Source organism: Gossypium hirsutum, chromosome D11, assembly GCF_007990345.1.
Source record: "Gossypium hirsutum isolate 1008001.06 chromosome D11, Gossypium_hirsutum_v2.1, whole genome shotgun sequence".
Taxonomy (NCBI): domain Eukaryota; kingdom Viridiplantae; phylum Streptophyta; class Magnoliopsida; order Malvales; family Malvaceae; genus Gossypium; species Gossypium hirsutum.
The window spans coordinates 28586406-28604306 of NC_053447.1; the positions used below are offsets into that span (position 1 = coordinate 28586406).

The window sequence follows — 17901 nt, forward strand, 5'->3', positions numbered from 1 at the left end:
ATATATTAATTTTATTGATGTAAAATAGAAGTATTACTTGAATAGAATTTCAACTATTATTTAATTAATATATTAAAATTAATTATGTTAATTTTTTATATGTATTTTAAGTACGTACACATGTGTGATAACAATTTTAGTATAATTAATTAAATTAGAATAATTAAACGCATAAATATAATTTAAAGAAAATATAGCTACAAGTTACATTAAAAGTTAGTTGAAATAAAATAGTACAACTCTGTCACCTTAATTCTCCTGTACAACTTCTATTAGATCATCTTCAATTAGAGGTGAATGCCACTCTCCAATCACCTCCTCAAAACGTCTGCACGATGCACCAATGAAATTCGTTCGTGAACGCCACTCGCCAAAATTGAGACCGTTGATTGTTCAATCTATTTCTTCCTCCGAACTACTCTCACAGTGTTCTACGGAATCTTTTTCTACCAAATAGAGAAAATATTGTTTTTGCCTGTTTGACTTAAATTAGAGGTAAAAGATCCAATAGAATCTAAACCGTCCATAAATTTCCCAATCACTCACTATCAACGGCTGATATTTTCCTCAAAAATGAATAATTTCTTTTTCTTTCAACTACCCCTAATCCCACCGTAATCTGGAGAGTCCAATTTGGCTGTTTATTTATTATGGAAAGGAAATAATTCGAAGTAAGGAATTCAGTGAAAATAAATTTAAAATAAAAATAAAAATCAGCAGGCCAGAAGGGAGGGAAGGAAAAGCCAGGGGCTTTGTGAGATCTCTGGCTCTCTCTTCCTGTTTTTCTCTTCGAAAATTTACTAAAGAAGGCTTTTTTTTTTGTGATCTCTTCTAATGGGTTTATTGGAAGCTTTTCTCAATTGGCTTCGAAGGTAGGTTTTTTTTTGGTTTGTTGCAATGCCACTCTTTTATTAATTTCTGCTGTTTTGTTTTGTTTTTTTTTCTTTTCCTTTTTTAAATTTTAGGTGATGTATTGGATTGGATAGAGAATTATGATTTATATAAAGTTGGGTTTCATCTTTTTAAGCTAAAAAGAAGTAAAATTTTCATCTTTTGTTTGAGAATACAGTAAAATTACTTCTATTGTTAAGAATGTTATATCGAAATTAGTAAATTGATGTGTGGTTCATGAACCAAATGAATAATAGACGATTGATTGTTTTTCTTCTTAGAAAAAACAATAATGGTTCACTACATATTTAATGTAATTTTAATGAGTCAATGGTTTAATTTATTTTTTAATTTCTATATTAGAATGGGGGTAGATTACCATACCATCGCCTCTGCAGATAAGGAAATCTGTGTAAAAAGGAAAATTTTCAAAGACAAGGAAGAGCTGTGTGGATGGTTCAATTCTCTTCTGCTCCACACTTACTTGAGATCTAATTTAAGTTATGAATGCTTTTTGGGTTTCATGTGCTTGGTGGAAAATTAGTTTTGTTTTTATGGAATTCACATACTTTTCAGTTAGTTTTCTGTGACTTTTATTGATTTACATGTTTGGAGAATTCTTTAAATGAATGCTAAATTGCTAATTTGTGAGCTTTATCCTTCTAGATTGTTATTTAAGTTGACCTCTGTAGTTCAACCTTCATGGTATGAGGGCTTACTTGTTGTTTTGCAGCCTGTTTTTCAAGCAGGAAATGGAGCTATCTTTGATAGGACTTCAGAATGCTGGAAAAACCTCACTAGTAAATGTTGTTGCAGTAAGTAAATTAAGAAACTCAATGTAAATGTCACCGCAGTACTAAGGGTCCATTGCTAGCAATGTAGTATTGTTTTGCTTTATTCTGTGGCTTGACCTTAAGTTGGCTTGTTGGTTTTTTCTCAGACTGGTGGATATAGTGAAGATATGATCCCAACGGTGAGTCATCTTGTCTAAGAGGATCTGTATTTGCATCTTCACTTTTTTTTCTTCTTTTTAAATTTGTGAATTGGTATGATATTACTTTCCAAGGCTTTTTTTTTTTCTGTCATAGAAGTAAGGTAATTAAGGCCTACTGGCTTACATTCAGGTTGGATTCAACATGAGGAAAGTGACTAAAGGAAACGTTACAATAAAGTTATGGGATCTTGGAGGTCAGCCTAGGTTTCGCAGTATGTGGGAACGATATTGCCGTTCAGTTTCTGCAATTGTGTAAGAACTAAGAAGCTTCTTCTTTATTTTCAGACTTGTTATTTCCAGTAACTCCCTTCTAAATTGCTTTAACAATTTTAGGGCCTGAAAAGGTTTGCCTTTAATGCAAGAAAGGCAAATAATCCAGAATAATAAACCCTCAAGAATAGTCTGAAAACTTGCCCTTGTCCTTCTCAAATCTTGAACAGGATACTATCTTAATTATATGAACTGCATTTACGTGTTTCTATATCTATTAGCAAAACAACGAGCATTAGTGCAAGGAGAAAAAAATCTAACTCTAAAGAATGGTTCTTGTTAGGATTTCTTACTAGTTTGATAAAGTTGTGCCTCTTCCTGTAGCGCCTTACAAATAGATCAATGAAAGGCAGGTATTGAAAACTTTACTTATAACCTATATCATCGGATCAGTTGCAACCGGTTTCAACTGCTGTACTTTTTGTGTATGATCATATGTTGTTCCCATTTGAATCCTAGCTTCTTTGTTTAGTTCTTATAGTAGTGAAACTAATCCAAATCCCATAAAAAAAACTCTAGGTGCATTACATTTTTATGGATCCTCTCGTGTCTCACACTGTGTTTATAGTGAAATTACATGTAACCTGAATTTGGGTGTAGTTATGTGGTGGATGCGGCTGATCCAGATAACTTGAGCATCTCAAGAAGTGAGCTTCATGATTTGCTGAGCAAGCCCTCACTTAATGGCATCCCTCTTCTGGTGCTAGGCAACAAGATTGACAAGCCTGAATCTCTGTCAAAACAGGCATTGACTGAAGAAATGTAAGATACATTTGTCATAATTCACTAAATTAACTGGACAAGACAACATGGAACTAAACACATTGTCATAACAATGCAGGGGGCTGAAGTCAATTACTGACAGAGAAGTTTGCTGCTACATGATATCATGCAAGAACTCAACCAACATTGATTCTGTTATTGATTGGCTTGTAAAGCATTCTAAATCAAAGAGCTGAAAAAAACAACACTCTTTCTTTTTTATTCAAATAAAAAAAATCATCTTTGCTGAATCTGTGTTTTATAATTCGAGTTTCCCATCTGTAATTCTGTGGATGTTTGGGTTTTTATCATTTATGTCAACGCTTTCTGTTTTGTTGATTTAATGGTAAGATGTAAAGAGAGAAGATTTTCACTTTCTTGTCACTTTAACAAGATTTGCAAGTAAATAAAAAAAATGGAATTTTATTTTATTTTCTTATTGATTTCATCAGACTTAAATTTTAAACCTTAAATTTAACTATCACAAAATTCAATCTAATTTTATGCCAATATATTATGGCTTCTTTTGGTTTGGTTTTTACAGCCAGTGAGGTGCAGTTGAGGGGAAAAAATGGTACCAATCTCATTGCTATGTTGTTTGGTTCAGCAAGTCAATGCAGTGAGTTTGCATTTCCACCACACTGGTCAGTTGAAAATTAACTGGAGATTTCAGCAACAATAGAGGTGCAGTAAGGTGTTGGTACTTTAACTCTCCAAAAATACATTTACTTTTATTTATTATTTTACCAGAAAGTTAAACTAATTTTTGTTAGGCAAAACACGTTTGAGATCAAGTAGCCATTGAAAGGAAAAAAAGTAAAGCAACAAAACAGATAAAAAGAAGAAAAGAATATCAAGGTGACAAGAGATGGAAATGATGATGGTTAACAAAGCACAATGCCAAGGAAGCCACCGTCGCCAATTGTGCTCAGTTGTCAATGATGAGGTTCAAGCCCTAAGGTATGTGAAGAGACGGCGAAGAACTCTAGGTTCGGTTGCGGTCGGATTTGATGGGAATCAAGGACTAGTTCAAGTTCAACCCCAGCAACAAAATGAACAACGACCCATTGCTGCTACTACTGTGAAAAGAAGTTCAAGGTTTCGAGGTGTCAGCAGGTACGAACTAGGCCATTCTAAAGTCGAAACCGTAAAATAACGATTGTAACATTACGTTTTTAAGGTTGTTTGACTGCAATTAATAATGGAAAATTATAGACATAGATGGACTGGACGGTATGAAGCTCACTTGTGGGATAAACTCTCTTGGAATGTTACGCCGAAGAAGAAAGGGAAACAAGGTAATCTTTTTTCTTTCTTTGTTATAAAAAAAATATTTAACTATAAAAAATTAAAAATAATTATCATTTTATCTAATAAACAATTTTAATTAATTATATAATTCATTAAAATATTGGAAGATACATTTTAATATTTTATTAAATGAATTTATAAATTCACATATTTTAATAATTTTAAAAAAATAAAATAATTTAAAAAACTTCTATTATATATCAATTCTGATCTGATGTCCTTAATAGTCATTTTTTATCCTCACCGCTACAGCTGCGTTTGAATTCAAACACGCACTCCATCATTGTTTCTAATCTCACCGCTACAGTATTCAATCTCACTGCCATCGCTGTTTTTAACCTCACCAGAAGTAAACACACCGCTCATCCAAACTAGCTCTATATATGTGTTACAGGGTCTTTCAAATGTGTTCACTGGTATGAAAATAAATAAATAAATTTTATGGAAGGTAAAATTACAACATAAACCCTTCCTATTTTTTATATAACTTTTAATGGTGTTTTATAAATTATATTTCATAATAAAATTTTTTCAATTTGCTTATATTTAATTATTTAACATGCTACCTTTTAAATTTTGTTTTATAATAAGTCCTCCAATATGTTTCAAAAATTCTATAATATATTCAATATATCATAATAAGCCCTGCAGCAGCTATGGCCTTCTTTACAAACATTTAAGTAAAATATACCATCTTGACGAAAAAACTGTAATTTTTAAAATTTTAATTACAATTAATTTTAATGCTTAATTAAAATACCTTTTTTAATTAAAAACTCTAGTAGAATATACTTTTTTTTATTATTAATTTTTAAGTTAAATTAGTACCACCAGTTCATGAATTATTTGGTCTTTATTTTTAAAAGGTATAGGCTACTTTTAGCTAATATTATAGATTATGCACATATAATCATCTTATATACAAGTTTTTTAAATAAATATGTTTAAAATTTTGAAATTAAGTTAAAAAAAAAGTTGCATATTTTTAAAAAATAAAACTATTTCTTAAAAATTAGAAATTTTTGAAACAATTTTAACTTTTTTCAAATTTAAATTTATAATTTATTAATTAAATATTGTAAATAAAAATTGGATTTAAAACTTTAAAATTTGGAACACACGCAGATGCAGGGGATAAAAAAATTGAGTAGGATATTTTAAAATTTTAGAAGGATAATGGTACGAACTCCGGTGGAAGCAATATGGACGCTTCAATAGTCCCATCTCCTAAGCTCCCGCCTCCCCACTTCCAACCTAACACCGAAAACATCAAACGGAGGCTTCTCCGGAAAGGCGTTTACCCTACTCCCAAAATTGTTAGAACTCTCAGGAAAAGGGAAATTCTCAAACATAACCGCAAAACTAAACAACCCCAGCCTGAAACCCCATCCCTCTCCGCTTCCGACCTCCAGTCTTTGGCTGAAGAGTCTCACTTTTTAACCCTAAAACGCGAGTACAGACGCTTCTCCGAAGCTCTCAACCCCAATAGGGAGCGCCAAAGTCCTTCCTTGGCGGGAAAACCATGGGAGAGAATCGAGGGACCCAAACTCCCGGACCTCGTTTCAGAAAACGAAGAGTTCCACGGGGAGAGCTTGAAGAGACAGAACCTTAAAGAACTCAGAGAAATGTTCGAAGAGGATCTCCGTTGGGTCCTGGAGGATGATGTTGACGTGGAAGACGATGGTTGTCTGTTACCCACTGAAAAGCAAATGCAGGACTTGGACACTTCAAAACGTTGGCGTAACGAGAAAGAAGCAATTCGATTCCTTGTTGACAGGTTTCGGCTTTTTGTGCTTTCATTTTCTTTTATCATCAATTTCCTGTATTTTTCACTTTTTTTTCTTTAATTAATTCCAGGTTAAGTGAGAGGGAGATAACGGAAAGGCATTGGAAATTTGTAAGGATAATGAAGCAATCAGGGTTGCAATTTACAGAGTGGCAGTTACTTAGGATTGTTGAAGGACTTGGAAAGAACGGGAAATGGAGGCAGGCAATGGCCATTGTCCAATGGCTGTATGGTAATAAGGAGCGTAAAGATTTCAAAAGCAGGTGATTCTTCTTCCCTTTGCATTCATTTCAATCAATTTGCAAAGATTATTTTTTTTTTTAAAAATTGTGATTATTTCTTTTTCGGCTTATCAATGTTAGTTGGAAGTAAATTAATTAGACAATTAGGTAGTTTGATGTTGGATATGAGGTCATAAGATTGTACAATATATGAACTTATTGAAGCTTCTTGTAGGTTTGTTTACACAAAACTGTTGTCAGTTCTTGGGAAGGCGAGACGACCCCAGGAAGCTCTTCAGATTTTCAAGCTGATGCTTGTTAGTATTCACTTTCACTATTTTATTTTATGCAGCGGGTGATCCTTTTGCCTAATTATGAGATGCTGGCTCAATACTTACTCTTGACTTGTTTAGGGAGACTGCCTTATATATCCCGATTTAGCTGCATATCACAGTATTGCTGTTACATTGGGGCAAGCTGGTCTTTTGAAGGAATTGCTGAACATAATCGAGTGCATGAGACAGAAACCTTCTAAAAGAATTAAAAATATGCGACGCAGGAACTGGGATCCTGTGCTTGAACCTGATCTGGTTGTATATAATGCGGTATGTGAGGATTTTTACTTTTGGCATTCTCTGACATCTTTTGGTCCATAAAATAATTCTCTTGCAAAATGCTTTTCAGGTTCTGAATGCTTGTGTCCCACTGCATCAGTGGAAGGGTGTTTCCTGGGTGTTTGAACAGCTTAGAAAGAGTGGTCTGAGACCTAATGGAGCGACATATGGGCTTGCAATGGAGGTACTTATAATCTATGATATGCGCACTTGTGCTATGGTTCAGGCATCTTACTTTTGGTCCTAAGCAATAAAAGCAATTGTTTTGTGCTGGCAACATGGTCAGTTGAATGCCACTGTGTGTATTAAGCTCATGTGTTATCTTTTTTGAGTTATTTTTCCTTCTGAAAAATGCTAATTGCCTCAGCTTTGAAAGCTTTAGATGTCAGGCAGTGGTCCAAATGCATTAAAGTGGGAATTGTCTATTTGTTTCCAACGAAGCTTAAATTTTAGAAATGTCCTGTCAAGGACAGTACTCTATCTTTCTGTGTGTTGGCAGAGGAATTTGTTTATCTGCCACTATATTTTGTGTAATTAGAAGCGTGGGAGTCCAGAATATTAGTTTTTGGTTTGTCATACCCACCTTACGACCTTAGTGGAAATATGCTTCATGCTTTGATCGAAGGACAGTATATCTACTGCAAATATTGTTTTTCCTCAAGTTATATTTCTATTCGAGTCTTACAGGAGGTGCTTATTGAAAGGTAATGTTGCAATCTGGGAAGTATGATTTGGTCCATGAGTTTTTTAGAAAAATGAAAAGGAGCGGAGAAGCTCCAAGAGCACTTACTTACAAAGGTAATCAATTTTCTTATCGCTATCTTTAGCACATGTGTTTGTGTTGTGTTTCTGTTGGAAAGATGTTCTCTTTTTCCTGACTCAATAGACCGCTTGATCTGTGGCTTTCCAGTCCTTGTCAAAGCTTTTTGGGAGGAAGGAAAGATTAATGAAGCTGTGGAAGCGGTCCAGGATATGGAACGGAGGGGAGTAATTGGAACGGCCAGTGTCTACTATGAGCTAGCCTGCTGTCTTTGCAGAAATGGAAGGTGGCAAGATGCTATGATAGAGGTAACTTTGTTGAATATGGCATAATGGAGCATGCATACTCTTTAGGGGGTACTGGGTAGTGGTCCTCACCTCCATGGTGAGTGAGAAGGGTGGAGCATGAAGAAATCATATTATGGATGTTATTAACTTTACCTTGCATACCTGCACTTGTTTTAGAATTGATGTTCCGTGGTTCAATTATTTTGCAAACCCAAAGACTTCAAGCTCATATTTTCACAATTAATTGATGTTATTATTGTTTATAGCACTAGCATAGGCCCTGGGGAAAAAATATTCACATATAACATAAGGCTTGACCCAAGGAACCATAAGGAATAAGAATCGTTAAAGCTTTGATTTAGTGGCTTGTTTGAAGAGTTACATGGTATTCAAACGGGGTTCTCTTTTAGATATTTATATTATTTTACTTGTTCTGGATGGAACAAAGTCTAATAATAGTATTTCATGTTTCTTTTTGTATTTGTAACTCTGCATCATTCTGGCATTGATTTAGCTTCATCTGCTTGCAGGTGGACAAGATTAAAAGACTATCTACTAGGAAACCTTTGGAGATCACCTTCACTGGTTTGATAATGGCTTCCCTGGATGGTGGATATGTTGATGATTGCATTTCCATATTTCAATACATGAAAGACCATTGTGCACCCAACATAGGAACCATAAATGCAATGCTTAAAGTGTATGGCCAGAATGATATGTTTTCTAAAGCCAAAGAGTTGTTTGAAGAAACCAATAAAGCTAAATCTGGTCCTTATAGTTCCCTGAATGATAAGTTTGGTAACCTTATCCCTGATGGCTTCACTTATAGCTTAATGCTGGAGGCGTCTGCTAGTGCTCACCAATGGGAATATTTTGAGTATGTCTATAAGGAGATGGCTCTCTCTGGATATCAGCTAGATCAAAGTAAACTTCCAATTCTACTTGTGGAAGCATCCAGAGCTGGAAAGGTAAGCTATATATATATCTTCTTCGTGCTTATGAAGTTGTTAAATATTAGTTGTCCCTTGTATTATTTCTAATGCTGTTAATTCCCCATCACACCACCAAAATTCTAATTAGCAGGTCCTTTCTGTTGATTAGTCATTATTTTGGATCCAACATGATTTTTTATGGAAATTCATGATCTCATTTTACTCGGAAGTTGCTAATGTATAGAATGAATTATGGATAAAGTGACTAGCTTGCTTTGATGTTTGCAGTGGTATCTATTAGAACATGCCTTTGATGCCTCTTTGGAAGGTGGAGAGATTCCACATCCTCTGATCTTCACTGAGATGTTGATACAAGCTACTTGGCAAAGTAATTATGAGAAGGCTGTCACCTTGGTCAACACCATGGCTCATGCTCCATTTCAAGTTAGTGAAAAGCAGTGGACTTACCTTTTTTTGAAAAATAGAGATAGGATTACTCAAGGTTGTTTAGTGAAACTGTTTGATGCACTCTCCAGTTCTGAGTTATCATCTGAAATCACAGTCTCAAACTTGTTAAGATCTCTGCAATCTCTTTGTGGATCTGCCCTGTCTACCAGTTCCATGTCCTTTGGTAACTTTGGGGAAACTTATGGTAGTGAGAGATTAAATATTCCAAGTATTTCCGGGAATGAGAAAGGAAAAGCAGCCACATATCCTCCATTAAAAGCAACTGATACATCATTTGCTATGTTGTCTCTTACCAATGCTGGAAAGAACGAAGAGGGTGGTGTCGATGCAGATGATAGTGCATCCAAAAAACACAGCTTCACAAGGGATTTTGCTAATGATGTTACATCTGGTGAGCCTACTAATGGTTCAGGTAAGCAGGTCCCTTTGTTAAACCTAGATGAGTATACCAAAGATACCGATGAGGCTGAAACCGACCTTCCAGTTGATGGCAATACTGACATGGATTTGCTAATCGATGAGGATAGTGATTCTCTTACGTCAAAACTGCCTTCTGCACAAGAAATATTGGAATCATGGAAGAAAAGCAGGGAAAGTGATGGGATATACTTCCCTTTCCATCTTGGGCAGAAGTGAGTGGAACCATTTCCATAGCATTATCAGAACTGAAGTTTTGGGATTAAAGAACAGGTCGGCACCCAGAGGCAGAGGTGAGGATCTTCGAGGGGAAGAGAATGAAGCAGAAACAGAAGTATTTCCCCGGAAGTGGGTCCTATAGAGTAATCCTATTATCAACACTTCAACTTCTTAGGAGATATTGGCAACAGATCTAACATTCTAGGCAAGCAGTGTTAAACTTGATTGATGTAAAGGTCGAGGCTTAGGCAATGGGAGAGGAAGTATTGCAGGAGCAGATTAGAAAGCAAAATGGTAACAGTTGATGTGTGTGTATATATATATATAATGTGGATAAGAACTTGGCTAATGGCTGAGCTCTTAAAGGGTTTGAATTTTAGAAATTTGCTTTTCATGTCTTCATTGCCAAATTTATGATATACTGGTTATTTTTTTGTCTATGATCACATAATTGTCAATTTTGAGATTCCAGGTTAAAATAGTTGCTCTGTTGAAGTCCCTGAAACTTGTATTTTAACTGTCGTCTCCTACAGTACTACCCAATGGTACTCTTAATATACCCCCAAAAGGTTAAAAAATGGTTGAATAAGGAGTGTTTTTATTATCGCATGCAGGGCAGGATTTAGAAAATGTCAATTATCGGTCTCATATGAAAGATCCTTTGTAAGCTTCCACAGCCCACTCAAGGTTTTCTAATATTTAGTTGGCCCCTACTTCTTTCTACACTTAAATTATTAGATGCAAGCATATTGAATAATCTAATTATTCGTTTAAATTCAAACTTTCTAATTCCCATTTTTACTTTTATTTCTAACTTGTTGATTTTATTTTTATTTGTTTATTGTTAAGCGGATGCTAATTTTTTTACTTGCTATTATGTTTTATTATTATTATTTGTTTATTATGTCATATCTTTTATTTATTATTTTTGCTTGTTATTCCTAATTCTCTAATTTAATTTAGTATTTTACTTGTTATTTTAATTAATTATTATGATTGATTTTTCCAACATGATTTTGTTCATTTAGAAATAACTTAACTTTAGAGTGGGTATAAAATATTATAATTAAGCCCTAACGTGTTATAAAACTAATGTGGTACTATCCCTAGGGATGGGCGTTGCAGGGCTGTTAATAGTTACCATACTCCGAATTTAAGTAGACCAGAATTTATTTATTTTTGGATTATTTACTTAAGCTTAAAACAATTCTAAATTGTGTACATTCAGTACATGATTAATCACACCTAATTTAAAAAATTTAATGGTGTCTTTATCATTGAGATTTCGTGTTTAGTATGTCGAATTAATTTTCGACACGTCACAACACTTGTATGATATCTTAAAAGGATTATAGTGAGACGAGAAAGGCTTTAAGTCTTCAAGATGTAATGTATCAAGAAATCATTATTAATCTTCATGGATGTCAATACCGATAAGTTTCATTGATGTCAGTCTACTTGTAAAATGTGATATCCAGAGTCTTATAACTTTCTCATAATTTAATATTGACCCACAATATTACGTGAGATTTGATAAACATCATACTTATACAATCGGGTCACTTCTATCTTCTGTATAAATTGATCTCAACTTGAGTACTCCCAACATTAGCCATCAATGACTTCTCTTTTTGGAGAGAACAGTCAAAGTCAATACATCAAGACAACCTCTTTCTATTTATTATAATTATCATCACTCAAATAAAAAAATTTATACATTGTTATCAATATAAAAGAGTAAACAAATATACTTACTAAATAACATTTGAAGTACAATCCTTCAAACAAAATGATGAGTTAATGAATGCAAAATCATATAATAAATAGTAAATGAATCAACATATAATAAAATCTTTAAGACAATACATAATATGATTAATTTTCTTTTAGGGGTGAAACTATTACTTATACTTTATAATGCTTGTGGGTTAATTAAGAACCAGAATAGCATTTATTTCATCCTAATTAATCAAGAAAGTATAATTCTTTCTTATAGGTAAAATAAATATATTAACATGATTAATTATAATTGATGTTATTTACCTGATGATTAGAATATCACTACTTAATGCATATAGATGTTGTGAATAGTCTAAAACACATAAGTGTACACAATCATATGACATCAAAAGATAAATTAATGCAATATTGTATTTAAACATGGCATATAACAAAATAATGCAAATAGTGAAAAACATCATATGAGCCATAAGATGCTCGAAAACACCCTATTACATATATGCGTCACCCATTGTCAAACCTTCAAATAGAGGCCCATGCATTGTTACGTGTTCATCAATTGTCGATCAACGTTTTAATTTTTTTATTATTTTGATTTGACTTGATTTCATCTGACTTGGACCGCCTTAACTCGATTTGATTTAGTTCATTAACTTGGACCGATTTAGCTTGACCCTCAATTTTAATGAGTTTAAGTTTTTCTTAAAAGATATCAATCTCATCCTAATAAAAGGATAATGAGTTGGACTTGGAATTTCTAATAGCTTATGGGTGTTTTAATGAAATTTTATAAATTGGTTGAAGGTAGGTTATAAATTAAAAATATTCAGGGTTATAATGATTGAATTTGGCCATTTTTTTATTACCTATAATGGTAAAAGATCATCAAATATCACAACTATAAAAATGATAAGCCCAATACACAATTTTATGCATAAATTCCAAACCAAGTATGAAGAACCTTAAACATATTTCATATAATCTAAGAAATGTAAAAAAATCAAAGAGACATGGGTAAAGATTAAACGAGGCTTTGATAGATTCAAAAATAAAATATGAATCAATACATGCTAACCTCCACCCACGACACTTGGAATAAAAAAAAAATGCTCAAAAAACTTCCAAAGCACTATGAAAATAGAATGGGTTGAAGGTTTATTATAGGAGAGTGTTATCATTTCAAAATTTTAACTCACTTCAATTTCACCTTCAACTATACTCAATTTTCAACATTTTTTTAATAATGTTAAAAAAACGTGATACTTGACATTCATATTTATTGAAATAAAAAAATATATATAATCTAAGAAATTCAAAAATAAAAACTTAGATTTCCCAATCCAAACAAAAATAGTTTAAATTTAAATAATCTAAATCTGAAATTTTTGAAAAATCTCAAAAAAAAAAATTAATCAAATCTAAATTAATTTGATCTAATTTGGCCTCCAAATTTGGATGTATCTTAAATAGGGATGTAAATTTGATTTGCGAATTCAGATATTCTTAAATATCTAATATATTTTTATGTATTCAGATATTGTGGATTTAAATATTATTATTTAACGCGGATTTAGAGTAATTGTGAATAGATATCCAAAATATTCATTACTCAAATCAATATTGCTTATTTGGATAACAAATGCTTATTTACATTTAAATATTTGAATTCACTCAGGATTGAAAGTTTTGATTTTATCTCTCTTTGAATTTAAATATGCGACGAATGATAATATTTAAATAGATTTGAATTCAAATAATAATACTTAAAGAATTTAGGGATAATTAACAATATTAAATTTCTCCAATTCAAATATTTTATCGCAATCATTCCTATTCCTTTGTGCATGACGTCAATTCTTTTTATTATAAAATTATGTGTGGCAATGGTATTACTAGCCATATTCTTTCTATACCCGAGCTTAATGCAGACGTGGAGTCCACGTTGCAGCGTGGATATTCCACGTACAGTAGTTTAAAACTTACAACTCAGAATGAATAGTGCTTCTAGATTTGTGCAGAGCCAGGCTTAGCAACTTGCCTTGTTTCTTTATTTTTGGTCAGCTCCCCTCCCTGCCCGCTGCCCTAACGCTGCTGGCTTTGGCACCACTCCAAAATGTTGCCCTAGAAGCACCCTCTATAAAACCTCATGTCTCTGACCTGCACTCTCATTGCCTCCCTTTTTCTTCTCCTCCTTTGCAGTAACCAATAAGGTCTCTGGGTTTTGTGTATTCTTTTTCAAAGCTTTTAAGTGCCTTCACTCCTCTCATACGTTTTATGAAAGTGCAAAAAACTTCCATCCGCTTGTGATAAAGTACAAGTTGAGCAAAGCGGCCATATTTTGCACAGATTGAGTAAACAAAGTAGTCAATATTCTACTTGTGCTTTTTTATCTAAATGGGTTTATGTTGTCTTTCGGACATATATGTAAACCTATTTGTGATTATAGCAAACACCTGTTACATTTCATATTTTAATACCTTTTCTATTGAACTCGTTGAAACTTTTGGGAGGGAGGCAGATTCTATTTTTGGAAGGTGGGACAAGGGGAAAATTTGATCTCCTTTTTTACTACTCAAATAACCTAAAAATAATTAATTACATAAATAACCCTAATTAAAAAATAATCATTTAAATAACTTGAAATGATCAATAAATTGGGTTATGGGAATTAGATAGCTGATGTTATTATTTTTCTGCCAAAAAATAATTTTTGGAGTTTTGGACACTAGATGGTTGATATTCATGTGTTTTTTTCAAAATAATTTTGAGGGTTAACACATTGATGGTCGGCATTCTTTTATCTAATTAAAAAAGCTTATTTTTTTGAGGTGTTAGTGTCAACCAACAAAGGCCTAAACTCACCTAACAAAAGGGATGAGAATATTGCAATGTACCAGCACTCAAAAAAATAATTTTTTAATCAGATAAAGGGGTGTCGGCCATTAGTATACCAGCACCTATTTTTTTAAATGCATGAGTATCGGTTATTTAGTATTCAAAACCCTAAAAATTATTTTTAATAAAAAGTGGTGTCAGTTATTTAATTCTCATAACTTAATTTTACTGTTCATTTTAAGTTATTTAGGCGATTATTTTTGAATTAGAGTCATTTACTTAATTAATTATTTTTTTAATTATTTGGGTAAAATAACCGCAAAAGAGGAGTACTTCTCCTCTAATTACTTAAAAGATAATATTGCAAAAGATTTTTTTATTGGAAGGGATGCATGGCAAGAAAGGAAAATGGGTCCAACTTTTGTAAGCTTTATTTTTATATTAATGTTAATGGTGTACAGTAGTCAGGGTTCATCCTTATCTCATTACTAAAATAGGTAAAAGGGTGTTATGATTTGTGTATTTTTAACACTTCAAATTTGGCTTTTACCATAATAATTATTTGATACACTTTTACTAAAATATTTTAGACTTTATAAATATTAAATTTTTTTATTTTTATAATATATTTGTCAAATTTTTATGAAAAAAAGTTATTGGTATATCAAATAATTTTGATAAAAAACAAAAAGTTGGATGCAAGCACTTAACCAAAAAGCTTATGAAAACAGAATAGGAAAAACCTATGGGCTTAAATTAATAAAATAGATTCTTACAAATAAATTGTAAAATAAATGTGCTTAAACATTAAAAAAAATATGAAAATAGAATTTTTTTTAGTTTGATTTTAATATTTCGATTTTATTAATATTTTAATATTTAAATTATACTCGGTTTCTATATAGGTAATTAAATTCTTTTCTTTAATTTTTAAGTTCAAATACCTAACTCTATTTGTAAAATAGCTTTCTACCAATATGTGTTCAGGTCAGATATTTAAAGAAAATATTATAAATGTAATTTTTTTATCAATCTCTTCAATGGGTATTTCCTTGTTGCTAATATTCATTCCTTGGCTGAGATTAGTATTATCAGCCGTACTTGAATGGACTACTTTGGTTGAGTAACAAAAACAAGAACTATTCAACACCGGAGAAGTAGTCGAAAAATTTATAGATATAGAAGAAAATGCACTTCCGCACTAGTTATTATTTTGGAGAGATAGAAAATGTGGAACTCTAAAGCTGTAAATGCAAGTTGGTATTCTGGAACTCGGATAAGCCATGTAGAAGGTGAGTTCATCGGAGTTGGATATATCAAAGCTGGAATTCGACTTACCCAAATCGAGAGTGATATGGTCGATATCTAGGATGTTTGCTCGAGTTGAGGGATTCCTCGATCTTGGCTTGATTGAGGCTTCTCAACCTTTCCTTCTGTTCTAGCTCTTTCAGGGCCAATTGAAGAGGGTCTTTGGAAAGACCCATTGAGAGAAGGTGTTAAAGAGCCTGCTATTGTTGAGAGGTGAGGAACATCTCCTTGAGCCTTGTGAACGTTGTTTCTTTTCCATGCAGATTTTCATTCTTTGGCTGGCATTCATTCCCCGAAATTTTGGGTGTTGAAAGCGTTTGAAGTTTTTGTGAGTCGTCATTTTTGGAAGTTGATAGAGAGAAAGCAAGCTTTGCTGTTTGACTGATGCCAATATGGGAGAAATTCGGTTCAGAGGAATACGCTTTGTTCTTAGGGAGGCATATTGTTATGTTCATATACCGAACTTAAACCGAATACAAATTCCATAAGAAAGTATTAAGTAATGAATTTCAGACAATGATATCTCATATAATTGGTAATGTAATGAAATTGGAAAAAAAATTTTAACGGTTACGATTTGATAAAATTAGAATTTAATTTTTAAACAATTACAATTTAACAAAATCAGAATTTGGCTGTTGAGATTTTTTAGGAAATTGACTCTACAAATTTAACATTTTGCTCCTTCAGAAAATAATATAAATAAGAGGGAAATTACACGAGAGTGAAAATTTGTCTAGGAGATTGAGTTTTAAAAGGGACCATTTATGACCTCTTCAATCTTTCCTAGGAATTGAATCTAATGTGGTTTCGCCGATTTTTCTTCCAGTTTATTTTTCGATTAGATTTTCGACCAACTATTTTTGTTTTTTCAGTTTCGATTCCTTTCAAGAAGAGCAATACCAATTATGTTTCACCTTTTTTTTATTCAGGTGTACGAATATTAAAGTAATGTGTTAACTTAGGAGGGTTTTGTCAACTACACGATTACACGAGTCAAGGCGAATTTGCTTCTAAGGTGGTGGTTTTTCCATGACACAGTGATTGATTGATTTATTTACACTTAGCTTGGTTTTTTGTCAATGCCAACAATTTTGTTTTGCAATAGTATGTTTCCAACAATTTAGAAGTAAATTATGCTACTGTTTAAACATGAGAATCGTTTCCATTTCTCTTTGTTGGAATCAATGAAGGCTCCTATAGGCAACATGCTAGAGTACACTTGAGGATCGTTGGAGCAAGTGAAGTGTCCAATTGAGGCAACCAGTTTGAGGGCACCTTAGTAGTGCAAGAGTGTGCCTAAGTAGCGTTGGAGCGGTTGCAAGCTCCATCTGTGTTGGCCAGTGGGCCATTGCGATCAAGATGGGCTTGGAAGGCCTAGTGAGATTAAGCCGAGATGGGTCGGAGGTCTGTAACACCCCATACCTTGTATGGTCTCCGAACTTGGGCTATGGAGCGTTACGTTAGCCACCTAAGTGACTCTTCATTAACCCCCAACCTAACCTCCAACAAACCACAAGTTAAAATAAAGCATGTACAGGCTATAGAAAACACAACCTCGCGAACTCACTTTGCTTGCTTCATGATTTGCAACGGTAATAACATGCGAACCTACTTCTTTTGCAAGGACTTAACTTACTCTTTTCTTAGATTCATAAATATTTGAAGAAAGGAATTAGGAACTAGCATACCTTAAGTTCACAAGACAATATACAACTGTTCAACTATTTGACATTAGGGTTTGCATCATTGTTTAGCTCGTACATTCTAAGTCTTCGCAGAGTAAGACTCATTAAACAAGGTAAGTTTTACGAACTACCCCTACATTATTAAATTCTGCGAACTTGGTCCACAAGGTTTCTCCTATTTTGTTTAACATAATTTATTACGGGTTTGCAAGTACCAGTTCGCCAAAAGTTAAGGTTCGCACTTTGTACAGTTCTACATCCCTGTTGCTTTGCAACCATCGTGGCAAACTCTAAATAAGTTTTTAGTTTTATTATTTCATGTATGTGTTTAGAAATTAATTGCTTAAGTATGAAATTGTAAATTAAGAAAACATCAAATCTAACTCGTCCATAATATT

General features: G+C 33.0%; 2 protein-coding genes across 2 annotated transcripts; both read left to right on the plus strand.

Annotated features, from left to right (window-relative positions):
• Positions 1–473: 473 nt before the first annotated feature.
• Positions 474–3168, plus strand: LOC107913292 (ADP-ribosylation factor-like protein 8a). The gene is made up of 6 exons (XM_016841837.2): positions 474–872; positions 1625–1706; positions 1832–1864; positions 2016–2137; positions 2756–2917; positions 2997–3168. The coding sequence occupies exons 1-6, from the start codon at positions 835–837 to the stop codon at positions 3112–3114; spliced, it is 555 nt and encodes a 184-aa protein (XP_016697326.1). The 5' UTR covers positions 474–834; the 3' UTR covers positions 3115–3168.
• Positions 3169–5345: 2177 nt separating this feature from the next.
• On the plus strand, positions 5346–10372 carry LOC107913293 (pentatricopeptide repeat-containing protein At5g67570, chloroplastic). Its single transcript, XM_016841838.2, has 9 exons — positions 5346–6005; positions 6086–6277; positions 6471–6552; positions 6649–6840; positions 6920–7033; positions 7554–7647; positions 7760–7917; positions 8427–8864; positions 9117–10372. The coding sequence occupies exons 1-9, from the start codon at positions 5431–5433 to the stop codon at positions 9930–9932; spliced, it is 2661 nt and encodes an 886-aa protein (XP_016697327.2). The 5' UTR covers positions 5346–5430; the 3' UTR covers positions 9933–10372.
• The last annotated feature ends 7529 nt before the right edge of the window (positions 10373–17901 follow it).

Bases quoted from the DNA above. Each gene is read 5' to 3' on its own strand.
- LOC107913292 (XM_016841837.2), top strand. From the start codon at position 835: ATGGGTTTATTGGAAGCTTTTCTCAATTGGCTTCGAAG. The intron at 873-1,624 runs GTAGGTTTTTTT...GTTGTTTTGCAG, and splicing joins TTTCTCAATTGGCTTCGAAG to CCTGTTTTTCAAGCAGGAAA. The intron at 1,865-2,015 runs GTGAGTCATCTT...GCTTACATTCAG, and splicing joins GTGAAGATATGATCCCAACG to GTTGGATTCAACATGAGGAA.
- LOC107913293 (XM_016841838.2), top strand. From the start codon at position 5,431: ATGGACGCTTCAATAGTCCCATCTCCTAAGCTCCCGCCTCCCCACTTC. The intron at 6,553-6,648 runs GTTAGTATTCAC...TGACTTGTTTAG, and splicing joins AGATTTTCAAGCTGATGCTT to GGAGACTGCCTTATATATCC. The intron at 7,034-7,553 runs GTACTTATAATC...GCTTATTGAAAG, and splicing joins CATATGGGCTTGCAATGGAG to GTAATGTTGCAATCTGGGAA.